Here is a 12,776-nt window from a genome sequence, read left to right as displayed (position 1 = left end):
TGTGGTTTTCTGTCTCTTTAAAGTTGTTTTGAGAGTCTTTGAGTCTTTTTGCATCTTTTGTACTTGGTTTTGTCTCCTTCTAGTCATTTGTCTCTGTAGTAATTTTCAGATTCTTTGTGGACGTTTTGTGTGTCTTTGATGTATAGTTCTACATCAGTTTGTCCTCCTTTTGTGTCTCTGCAGTCATTTTGCATTTCTTGATAGTAGTTTTGCTGTTCTGCGTCTCTTTGTCATCACTGTGTGTCTCTTTGTGTTTGTAACGGCATCTCTTTCAGTGACACATTTGCAGGTGAAGCCCAGGAGGCCTCGCTGACCCATCGGGCCCCTGGCTGTTGAATCCATCCATGCAGCAGAGGGGGGAACTAGAGATTTACACACATTACACTCAGTGATTAAGATTCATGCTGAAGGCGAGTCTCGCAGACTTTTCCTTCCCTGGCTTTTGTTGCTATCCTTGGTTTACTTCAAATTTTCACACAGTTCAACTTAACTAAATTGAATTTTCTGTTGCTTAACAGCCTCTTGAATGTGTCAAACTTTTAAATTGAAAACAGACTCTTCAGTGCCGCTTTTACTTCCTCTGGAATAAGTTGGCAATTTCCAAAACAGAATTACTTCTTTTCAGTCATATAGTGGAGAATAAAGTGAGCCTCTGATGTCTCTCAGTATCTGGATGTACTCTGATTGTTCACACTGTCTCGCTAACTCCACTTTTTGCTGAGATTAAGCACCAGCTGAAGATGTGTAACTGTGATGTCCACAAGGAGCCAATTTATTAAAATCTGTTGAACGGGACTTTAGCTTCTTCAGGCTAAAACATCGCAGTAAGAGTGACAGTGTGTGTGCGTGTGTGAGAGAGAGAGAGACATGGCTCGCAGACATCATTAGAGCGCCCATTGGTTATGGATGAGTAATTCCTCAATGGGCTCATAAAAATGGAGTGAAAGACAGAGTGAAGGAGGGTCAGAGAGGAAAAGTGAAATTGATTGTTTACACGAATAACGCTGGCTGCATCTTTTGACAAAGCGACTGTGTCTGTCTTCACCAAATCTCTATGAAGCTTTTTCGAATGATCGATGTTCCTTCAAATTAGAGGGCATCAGTGTCAGTGACAAAAGACATTGTAGCTGAGGTGTTAGGACGTCGTATTCCTGCTTCCTCTCCACATTGAGTTCTACTTTTTGCTTGCGTCCTCCTGCTTTTAGCCTCTAATGTCTTAGATTTTTCAGTGACTGAACAACTGAAGATCCACCGCTTTGACTTTAAGCCAAGAGCACAAACTGAAGACAATTTGTGGAGACTTGCATGCGTATGTGTGTGTGTGTATCTGTTTGCACGTGTGTGTATGTGCGTGCGATCACGTCCTCACACTCAGACCCTTTACATTTTCTTTTGCCATCAGCCTCCTGGCACCCATTTAGCTGCTTTACTCTCCTGCCCACCTCTCTGCATTTTCTTCTCTCTCTCACTGAACTTTTATTGTCTTCCATTACTCTGTGGAGGAACAGGGCAGAATCTTTTTTCTGTCTTTATTTGACACCAGGTCTGCGTGTCCCTGCATACTGCCGGCTGCCTCCTTCTGCCTCAAGTGATCTCTGCACACAGTCACTGGATTAACCTTGCACTGCTGGGCCCACTCGCTGCATACAGAAGTTAGATTGCCCTCCTGCATGCATGCACACACGCACACACACACACACACATACATACATACACACACACACACACACACACACACACACACACACACACACACACACAAACGAGCACTGATATGGATGGAGATGTACAGAGGAGAGGAAATGCATATACATGTGCGTCACGCAGGCACAGGCAGCACCTGGCCTGAGTGATTTTAATTTGTTGCCACGGTAAGAAGAAGTCCCAGCAGGGAGAAAGAAAGCAGAACAACGCTGCTCCACCATAAAGGTCAGACAGCGTGAGCTGGCTAATGACTGGTGTAAGAAATAGTGAATTAAAGGTTTCTTAAAACAGAGTCAAAAAGGTGTTGATTACGATAGGTGCCTTGTTTGATTCATGCATTAGTGTGAATAATCATCTTTGCATAGAGACCTCCTGGCCAAAACAGTCATCCCTAATATTAGCCAGACATTTGCTACCTGATGAAAGACTTTTCAGGCTTTTTTTTTTAGACTTAGTGGCATCACAATAAATGCATCTGTGCTCCTGTGATGACTGAGGTAAAAGACACAGGGATGGGATTTATAGAACAAACACAGCTTTATTCAATCCTGTGTTTTTCATTCAAACTGCCTTTTCCTGGATATACAGAATCAGACAGGCAATACAGCCCCATACATTTTTTTTAACAGACAGAGGCAGTGGTGGAACATCACACAGACAGCAGAACAAATCCGCTCCTTTTTCTTGATTTCAAATATTATCAGATCATAACATGTTTCATGTTTCAACTGCTGCCTTTGATCCTGTCTGAAGAGATTCACTGCTGGAAGATGGATGGAGGGGGGATGTTTGATTTCAGTTGCTATGAAGTTACATCCAAAGTTGTGCAGGGTGTCTTTCACGTTGACATCACGTCGGCTTGCATTAAGACTTCCTTGTCAGTCACAGAGTGCGTAACCAGAGAAAGAGCAGTGGGCATTGATGGGAACAGCTGGCGTAATCTTTTTTTTAAAAAGGGATAAAACATAATAAACTTCAACAGTTTTTAAGAGCCCGGGGCCAGAGGACTGCTGTTTCAGTTGTTTCAGAAACACGATGACTGCCAATGTTAAATTTCATGGAGGACAGCTGCCAATTAGCAAATTTGGGAAAGTGTGATTCCATTTGGCTCCTTGTTCAAAGCTGGATGTGGACATTGTAGACATTCATAGATGTTATCAGTCTGTCATCTCAAAGATGTGCTATAGCACATACTCCCAGCCTGGGTTTGGGGATGGGAGTCCTCGTATAATTTATATAGTTATATACACTGTGGCATAATTTGCCTCCGTTTTGCCTGTCTGTTACTTTATATATCAGGAAATCTGGGACTGTATTATCTTGCTCATATGATTAGGAATAAACCAATCCAACACTGGATCAGTATTGGTACTAATATTGATCTTATTGGGCAGTTCAGGTATTGGCCCAATGTAGCTGATCCACATTAAACACAGTTTCATTGTTGATTATGATCCAAATTCAGTTTTTGTTGTCAGTTGCATTCATACAGTCAAGCCAGGCGCCGGACTCCCTGGCCTCATGCTGCTTCATGTTAAAATGATGCCAGCGAGGTATAAAGATTTTAAATTAGGGAAATAAGAGCACTTGTACTGCACTGGTACTTGGCATCAGCAGGATACACTGGGTTGAGGTATCAGAATTGCTATTGGAAGAGAAACACTGGATCGATGCACCACTACATGGTGCATCACAGGCACAGAGAGAAAGTTGTATTCAGCTCCATCAAATGACAAAATGTGTCACTACCTGATGTAACAGCACCTATGTTCATTTTCTCATCTGACACCCCTACCAGCAGACAGACATCCTTTGTCATTACCCACAAAAAACGTAACATTACAGAAGGATTCGTATGATTGTTGGCTTATCTGCCATCACTATGGTTAAGTTTGGGATAGATTGTGAGTTTAGGCACAAAACCAGATTTTAGGGTTAGGAGGAGGAGTGTTTATCTGAAATCTGCTATATTTTTTATTTGATCCCTCAGAAAACAGTCATCTAGTCAGGAGAGAAGCTCAAAGCCTCCCCCCTGATTGGATGACCGACCTGTTGTTACTAGAGCTCCAGAGAGAAGCCTGAGAGAGGAGACATAAAACTTCAATCAGATGGGTTTAAGCACTTAAAACCAAAAATATATCTTTTGTGGTTACCAAAACTTCAAATAAAACTTCAGAAAAGTGTAAAATATGGGACCTTTAAAGTCAAGTGCTTTCTGGACACATTTATCCCCCTGACTTGCAGTCACATAAAACTTTGCACTACTTCTGCTTTTATACTCGACTCATGAGTCACAGTTCATAGCACTGTGAATGATTCTTGTGACTATAGTTTCTTTTTGAAATTTTCTTTTTAAAAATTGGATTGTCATCACTTTGCACCACGATTAGGTTCATTTTCATCAGTACTGCTGCTTGTGGATTCCTGTAGCTTGATATTCACAGGCACTGATAAAGTGTTAGTTCAACCTCTGACTGGAACTTGCTGCCAATCAGAAAATATTATTTAGGTCACTATAATTCATCAACCAATCAGAAATACTCACAATTTGAAAAAGTCATAGTCTAACTCTCGGTCTCTGCTCTGAAACACAATGAGGTAAGGGATACTTCTAGCAGGGGTTGTTTGTCAGTGCTATGGCACTACACCATTGTTTACTGATGACACCCAGCTATAAACACTATCACCAAGGCTTTAGCTTAAAGGTGACAGCATCCAGTACACTTATTGTGAGAAGACAGTCCTCCTGCTGTTTCATTTTAGACTTCAGAGTGTAGACAGGGAGCAATGTAGGAAGAATTGCAGGGTGGATGAGATCGAGTGGCGATGAGCTGAGATGAAACATCTTTTGTCAAAATGGGAAATATGTTTGGGGTCGGCCGCTATGAGTCAGTCAGCCCACATTAAACACAAGCAGAAGTGGGTTGTTGTAAAACTGTGTTGACTTTGTAATATTGCAGTAAAGACCAGAGCTAAGCCGTCTGTGCAGGAAAAACAACATGACCGCAACACCTGGAGGCAACAGACAAGCATAATACTCTGCGCCAAAGAGACTGCAGGCAGTGGTAATGCAGCTACACACAGACAGACACAGAAACCTTCACAGAGCTAGACTCAGTTTTTCTAACCCCACCCCCCTCCTACCTTCCCCTCCTCATCTTTTAGCTTTATTCATTCGTTGTGCTGAGTAGACATGGCTTTGGCATCTTAAAGAAAGGTCTGGACCATTTTCCTAAAGGAGCATCCAGGTTAGGTCCACTTCATTGCCAACTTAAAATCAATGGGCATGAAGGACAGCCATAATGGCTTCAAAACAAATAACTAACAGGATCAAAAGGCTGAGGGGTCAGCATGAACATTGAGCTCTAGGCTCCTGCTGCTCTGCCTCTGGAATACTGAGAAAGGAAAACACTGAGATATCGAGATAGAGCGTATGAAAAAAAAAAAGAAGCTTCTCGTAGTCTTCTGTGATGTATTCCACCGCAGACACTGCAGGTAATGCCACTGTTTATGATTTACAGCAGCATGTAACTGCTGCTAGCCCTGGAGTGTGAACTGAAATATTAGATGATTACACCACTGTGTTTGCTATAGTTTTACTAAACTGCACATTTCACTCAGGCAATTATTTTTTAAACCATAACTGGGCCTCCTTTTGAAGCCATAAACCATAAAGCTCATTTCATCTGTACTTGTGATTTCAGAGCGAGATGTGAGGCTTTCTATCACACTGACTGCACGTTTTCCTCACTGGAATAGATAAACATTTGGACAGACAGCACATATTGTCTGTAGTTGATGGCCTCATTAAATGTGATGTTCAGCAGTCAATGTGTAAACCTGCACATGATGTCTGCAGAGTTACATCTTGTAACATCTGCTGTATTTAACTCCTGCTGGGTATGTAGTGCTTACCTACGTATGTGTGCGCCCTGTCTTTCCTGCTGTAGGCATCGTGTCCCTCATCTCCCTGGCTGTCCTCTCCTATGAGCGCTACAGCACCATGATGGCCCCCACTGAGGCGGACCCCTCCAACTACCGTAAGATCTCCCTGGGCATCGCCCTGACCTGGGTCTACTCCCTCGTCTGGACCTTGCCTCCGCTCTTAGGTTGGAGCCACTACGGCCCCGAAGGTCCCGGGACCACCTGCTCTGTCGACTGGACGGCCAAGACAGCAAATAACATCTCCTACATCATCTGCCTGTTTGTGTTCTGCCTCTTCGTGCCGTTCCTGGTGATCGTGTTCTGCTATGGGAAGCTGCTGTGCGCCATCAGACAGGTGGGTCAATGTCGGAATACAGAGGACCGTCACATTTGCACAAGGAAGTCGTGGTCCACCCACAACACTGGCTGCTGTGTTAAGGATGCACCTTGGGTCTTTGGGAATTTCAAAACTAAAACCACATTGTTCAACCACCTTGATAGTTAAGAAGACAGAATAATGAGTGTTAGTATTCTGACAGGGTGTAGGTTTATTAAACCTGCAGTGGGGAGCTTTTGTCTCCCCCTTTTGGCAGTGAGACTAATTACAAAAACACTGGCCTTTCCAACAAGGAAAAGTCATACTAATGGTAATCTGTGTTTGTCCTCACTGTTCATCACTTGATTTATTAGACATTGATGCTTCCTCTTAATTTTTTTTAATTTTTTTTCTGAAACTTTTCAGAAACTTTTGATACTTCTTATGTTTATCCACCATGGGCTCAACTGTACCTCTAGTTGCTGTAGCCTACTCCCCTTTTCATCTTTTGGCAAACCAATCATCACTAGTTGACAAAAAACACCTCACTACCGGTGACACCAGACACCAGATTTAAAACACCATGAAAATACAGAGAGATTTACCTGTTGCTGACAGCTTGAATGTCCATTTATACGGAAAAGTAGTGTACTCCAGCTTTAAAAGGAGAATTTATGAATAAAGATGGATGATTTTTCAAATAAAGAACCTTCAGTCCAGAACCAGTGCACACAATGTAAACACACATTGTTTATGCCATTAACACAACCTTAAATGTCTCAACATTTGTTGTTTATTGGGGTAAAATGTGACAACTACTACTTAATGTTTGAAATCAGTATTGGTATCACCCAACTCTACAGAGCCCTGAGCATTTTAGTGTGTTTCAGCTTATTGTTTTGGTTTTACAGCCCACAATGCCACAGTTTTGGTTCACACTCATTGTGCTCATGAACATTGTTTCCAGCAGTAGCAGGCAACTGAAACAGCTGTAAAAACCTACAGTACACTGCCTGCTCAGCACCAACCTAAACTGCTGTGGCTCTGCAGCACTGCTGCTACAGCTACTGCCAGCTTTGTCTTGGATAGTGGCCATAAATAATCTGATGTTTGATTTCTTTTCATTATAAACCTTATTAACCTTATTTACCATAATTAAGAGTAAACACACACAGAAAGAGAGAGAGAGAGAGAGAGAGAGAGAGAGAGAGCGAGAGCGAGAGCACTGGTATAATGCTGCCCTTCACCTGTTAAATTATTGACGTTATATAATTATAGCCTACATTGAGTTTCTGCTATGACTAAATACGACACATTTGACCTCCAGTGTGTCCACATTCAATTGCTAAAATGGTTACAAAATGTAATATACATATTTTTTTCTATGTCATATTTAGATATAGCCTAGATATTGAAACTATAGTGAAATGTGTCAGTTTTGTGTAACACTGGTGATACGATATGAGTATCTATCAACAGATCTTTTCCCTGTCTATTTTTGCTGGGAACCGCACATTTTTCTCAAAAAGTTGTTTAACTCCTTTGCCAAGATGAGCTATCCACCCGACAGGTGTGGCATAATAAAGATGCTGATTACACGGCACGATTACTGCACAGGTGTGCCTCAGGCTGGTCGCAATGAAAGACCACTCTAAAAATGTGCAGTTTTATCACACAGAACAATTCCACAGATGTTGCAGGTATTGAGGTTTGCTGAATGTCCACCAGAGCTGTTGCCCATCAAATGAATGGTCATTTCACAACAATAAGCTGTCTCCAAAGTGGTTTCTGAGAGTGTGGCCGCTGGCCATCCAACCAGCCTCTCACTCACCAGACACGTCACCCGTTGAGCAGGTTGCTGCATATAGGACAGGCAAATGGCGGTCACACCCAGAATGACTGCATGTCTGTAGCCCCAGTCATGTGAAATCCACATGAAACTGCCCATTTTAGAGCGGCCAGTTACTGTGACCAGCCTGAGACAGACCTGTGCAATTATCACGCTGTGTAATCAGCATCTTGACTATACCACAGCTGTCAGGTGGATGGATTATCATGGCAAAGGAGAAGTGCTCACTAACACGGATTTAAACACATTTGTAAAGAAACTTTAAGAGCAATAAACCCTCTGTGTGTGTAGAAAAAAGTCTTACATCTTTTATTGCAACTCAAGAAACAAAATTAGGAGTAAAAACAAAAGTGTTGGATTTAAATTTTTGTTCAGTATAGATAGCCGCGCTAACCTGTTAACATGGGCACCGAAATGAAAGCCAAGATGTTCCGCGACCGCCACGCACCCAGCGTGGAGTGGGCTTGATGACGGCTAGCTTCTGAGCATAGTGGAGCATTTAGCAGCTAAAGAGACAGATTTCTCTCAGAAGCAGGTGGAGACACAGACAGAGCTACAGTAAACACTGGACATTCATCGGGTGGCCAGAAACTAAACAGTATGTAATGTGTATATATATGAACTCTGTTATATGTCTGCAGGATCTGCTGTTTACTAACACGGTTGCCATATATTAGTGTATTAGTGTATTTCCAACTTGTTTCCACTGCCCCAAGTGGCCAAAAACTGTTAACGCAGGTTTAATAAATGGTTTTAATAATATACCAAGCTCATAAGATGGTAGCATTACTTCAATACCAGCTGATTCAGCAGATGTTGGGAATCTAAGTGTGAGAACTTTACGTATAAACTTCAGTCCATCAAATCTCAGGTGGAAGTAAAACCGAATTATATCAAAGCTGCTGGATACGGCTTTAAATTAAATAACCAAAATAAAAACAAGTCAATACTCCTGCAATTTAAACATCAGAGGAGACACCGTAGAAGTTGTGTCCTGGGTTATGAAACATTTTCATTTGATTCCAGCAGATGTTGTAAGAAAGTGAAAAGGAAAACACAGTTGTATATCCAGTAAATTAAGGATGTAATAACATAGAAGACTTAGATACTGTGCAGCTGATTTAGTGGTAACATTTCTGTGTAATGTAATAACACTGTGCTGATGATTGAATTCCTCAGTGAGAGTGCGTCATATTTGTAGGGAGTTACAGCTCACACACTTAATATAATGTCAAGAGCTGAATGTGCATGGAAACTCTTTTGCTGTGGACTAACTGAATGTATCCTCTAAAAGCTTCCAATGCCTCGTCCACTGTTATTCCGCTGTTGTCTGGCAATTACAGTATCATCTTTTCAGTTCAAACCAGTGAACCAAAACCTGCAGCAGCTTTATGAACACTTCCGCAGCCAATTTTGGACCTAATTATATGTTTGTATTATTATTTTTATTTTTATTTTTTTTACAATCTTCCTTTGAAAGAGCTGAACTAATGACGGTCATGAACCATAAACTGTGGCTGTATCACACTTAAATTACCATCTCTGCTGTCACTGCAGGGCCATAAAGTCAGTCCCCGGGTTGTGGGCAGTGGAGCTGCATTTTGATGGACCACACCACACACACCATTTAGTTTACACATTCCTTATTAGAGTGGACTGATGTGTTAAATGTACCGGTTTCAAATTGAGAGTGAGCTGAGCCAGAGCCTGTATTTATGAGGCATCTCAGGGTAGGAAACAAGTTTTAACTGGCCACACATTTTCAAAGTGATTTCTGGTCCTTTCAGGGCCAGAGGTAAAGGCCATTTATCAACCTTCTTAAAGAGAAACTTAAACACCCCCTGAAAATCATGCTTTTGCTGACCTCCAGTGGTTTAACATCTGACCTTGCTGCAGTGATGGACAAGTGTCCTTCCAGGACCCCGTGACTTTACTGCTGGGTGTGGTTGCAGGTGCAACAGAGCACATTTCTGACCACATCCATCACTGATTCTGGACGTGGTCAGAGATGTAAGAGGGTTGAAACTTTCAAGAGCAGCAAAATGCTTGTTCATCAGTCTGGCATTATGTTACTCCTAGGAAATGACTCCCATCTGTGCTAATGTTTAGGAGACCTCCAGAGGAAGCCTAACCTGGTGTCCTTCAGGCAGAAATGTGCAAACATGGGAGACGTTTGAATCATGTATAATAAATAGAAAAGAACTGAATATACACATTTCACAAAAACTGATCACTTGAAACTTTGTAAAGGTACATTTTATGGCAGAAGAATTGCAACAGATAGTACAAGTGAAACTAAAAAAGAGGCCTCTGAGAATATGTTCCAGTGTTTTCCCCAACCCTGGGTAACATTACTGAACTCAGAAATCCCCCCCACCAGTAAAGATGCATAAGCGAAGAAAAGGTGTAGTAGAAAGGTGAGTTGGACAGTGGTAGAGAAGAGAAAGTGGATCCCACACACTGCACACACTGACCCACACTGACTGAAAGAATATTAAGGCAGACAGTGTGGAAGGCAGTGTTCACACACACACACACACACACACACACACACACACACACAGCCATGCAGTTTGCAAAAACAGGTCCCAGAGCAATTTTTCCAGGATTACAACTCACTCAGATTCTGTGAGCATCATGTTGTCTCAGACAAACAGTGAGTTGTATTTGTGTGTGTGGGTTTGCAGGAGCATGGCTGGGCTCTGTCCTCCCTGACGTATTGCTCAGCAGCCTGGTGTGACACTGACACAACTGTGAGCAAAGACGAGTAACACTTAACCTAATCACAACAATGTTGTCTTGTTTTCTTTCATGAGTTGCCATGCTAGGGTTTCTTTCCTCTCTGTTTGTGGTTTTGCATCAGTTTCTTTTACTTTGTTTTTTCTCTTTTTCCCCCTTTTCACACTTTATCTGTTTGTTTTTTCTATTTGTCCTTCCACATCAGAAAATGTTGTACAGATGAAGAAGGAGGCGAGGGAAAGTAACAATGTTTAGTCCTTTCTCTCTTTGTCTTTGTCAGCCTTTTTCTACTTCTCCTTCTCTCGTGTATCTATTAAATGTCAGCTGCAGCTTCTTTGTCCCTCTCTCTCATCCTTTGTGCAGGATTACATGTGCATTCTTTATCTTTTTTGTTCTAATGGCTTGCTGAGCTGCTCAGGATTGTTCTCCCACTGACAGTGCCATGTAAAGTAAAGGTTATTGTTCAGAAGTAAAGTCGGGTCACAATCATGGATAACTCCAGCTGGGATAGATAAGAGTAGGCCAGCAACTTGTCTACTAAAAGTTAAAAGAGTGGAACTCCCCTATCTAATAACGTGACGATCGGGGGAAACTAGTTGGGGTTTGGTCCAAGGTTCTGTGCATTGAACTCACTCCCATCTCATTGTGAAACCAAACTATCAGAGGTAACTGTCTCCATGATGTGAGAATCTGCTCCATCTTCACTTAAATTATGGTTCATCCTGTCCACCAAGTGCTGGCTGGGAGAAGAAAAGAAACACATACACAGTAAAAGAGAAGACAGGCAGACACAGTGCGTCTCTTCCTGCTTGTGCAGGCTTGTAAGTGTCTGTCAGCGTTGTCATCTCTTTTTATTGCTCCTCCTCTGTGATGGCAAATTGAGGTCTCGATCAGCGCAGAGGACAGACGCTGTGAGAAAAGTGAGTTTGTCCCTTCGCAGGCTCTTCAGTCAGACAACATTTTAAAACAGGAGCATGCTTTAAAGGCCTGCTTTTGATTACTGTTATTGGCTTTGGGCTCCTGATTAGAAGCAAATGAAACCTGCTGTACTGATAGTCTCCGTCTAAACCATATTCAAGAATAACTCTGTGTTGTAACAGCAAATCATGTGCTTGCATGAGTGTGTCATGCTATTTGGTTCAGACACAGATAAACTGTGTCCGAGTTACTCAGTATCAGTCTGTGCTATAATGCAATATGACAAAATATTCACTCAAACTGTATGAGCCAGTGGCCAGACCAACCAAATTATGTCTTTTATTAGATTAGAACAAAAACTAAATTAAGCACAATATACAAATGTGGCTGCGCACGTTATTTTGTGCACACAGAATAGAAATGAGAATATGAATTAACCAGAACCAGCAAGTTACACGATTGTTATGCATGCAAATCAATGAAAGCAAGCTCACATACTCTATTTCTGTGTATATGCAACATTATCTTTTGCCCTGAGTATAGCCATTGTTTCCCTCTTACAGAGGCTGCTGGGCTCCTTGACCCTAAACTACCATTACTCCAAACACCTCAGGATCACACTGAAGCTACATCACCCAGAAACAACAAGAACACACCAAAACATCGACTTGTAAATCCTCATGTCCCTGCACTGATATTGAAGTTGCAGAATCAAATGCAATAAATATTTATTAGTGTTAAAATTATGTTTAAAAAAGTCCACAGCTCTGTACTGATTTATTTAAATATTGTAAGTTGTTATTTTGGCTTTTGTCAATATTAGAGCTGCGCAGGTTGATTTTAAGGATGTACCTTGAGTCAGGTGTGGACTCTGCTGGCACTTAAACTGCACCAAATGTAATGACAAACCCAAGACACTGAATATTATTTTCATCCCAGTCACAAACACAACAAACATGGGATTGTGGAGGTAGCTGGTGCTACATGTTGTCTGTTTAATTAACAATTAAATAACAGCTGTGTTGTTTCCTGTTACTGGTTCAGAATATGTAACATTGGTTAAACCTTGGATGTTTTTGTTTTCTAATAGTCTGCAACTCAGCATCAACTGCAGTGCATGGTGACAGACTTTTATTTTGTATTCTGGTACTGTGTAAGGGACAGCAAGTTGTGGAGTAGTTGGTAATGGCCTGGGGCGGGACTGTGAGGAAGAAATGACATGTTTTTTCTCACCATCCCTTTAAAATTGGAGCTTTCTGCACCAGGACCAGGGCAGGAGCAGAATCTATAGTTTTGTTTTGTGCAGTTTTTGACTTGAGCCAAACT

The 12,776-nt window shown here is 41.7% G+C and overlaps 1 protein-coding gene and 1 long non-coding RNA gene across 4 annotated transcripts in view; one reads left to right on the top strand and one right to left on the bottom strand.

Annotated features, from left to right (window-relative positions):
- Positions 1-12,776, bottom strand: part of LOC139628630 (uncharacterized) — a 175,479-nt gene that overhangs the window by 55,867 nt on the left and 106,836 nt on the right. The window lies entirely within an intron of this gene.
- LOC139628629 (vertebrate ancient opsin-like) overlaps positions 1-12,776 on the top strand; it is a 70,428-nt gene that overhangs the window by 5,342 nt on the left and 52,310 nt on the right. For both annotated transcript variants that reach the window (XR_011692830.1, XM_071490483.1), the window contains exon 2: positions 5,655-5,983. Coding sequence is in view for 1 of the 2 variants with exons in the window: in XM_071490483.1 (XP_071346584.1) it covers positions 5,655-5,983 (329 nt within the window). In the remaining variant the exon portion in view is untranslated. The remainder of the gene's footprint in view (positions 1-5,654; positions 5,984-12,776) is intronic.

Source organism: Trachinotus anak, unplaced genomic scaffold, assembly GCF_046630095.1.
Source record: "Trachinotus anak isolate AG129_WGS33_773 ecotype Australia unplaced genomic scaffold, CSIRO_AGI_Tana_v1 ptg000012l, whole genome shotgun sequence".
NCBI lineage: Eukaryota > Metazoa > Chordata > Actinopteri > Carangiformes > Carangidae > Trachinotus > Trachinotus anak.
The sequence above is the reverse complement of the archived record's forward strand: the minus strand, read 5'-3'. Positions and strand labels throughout refer to the sequence as shown.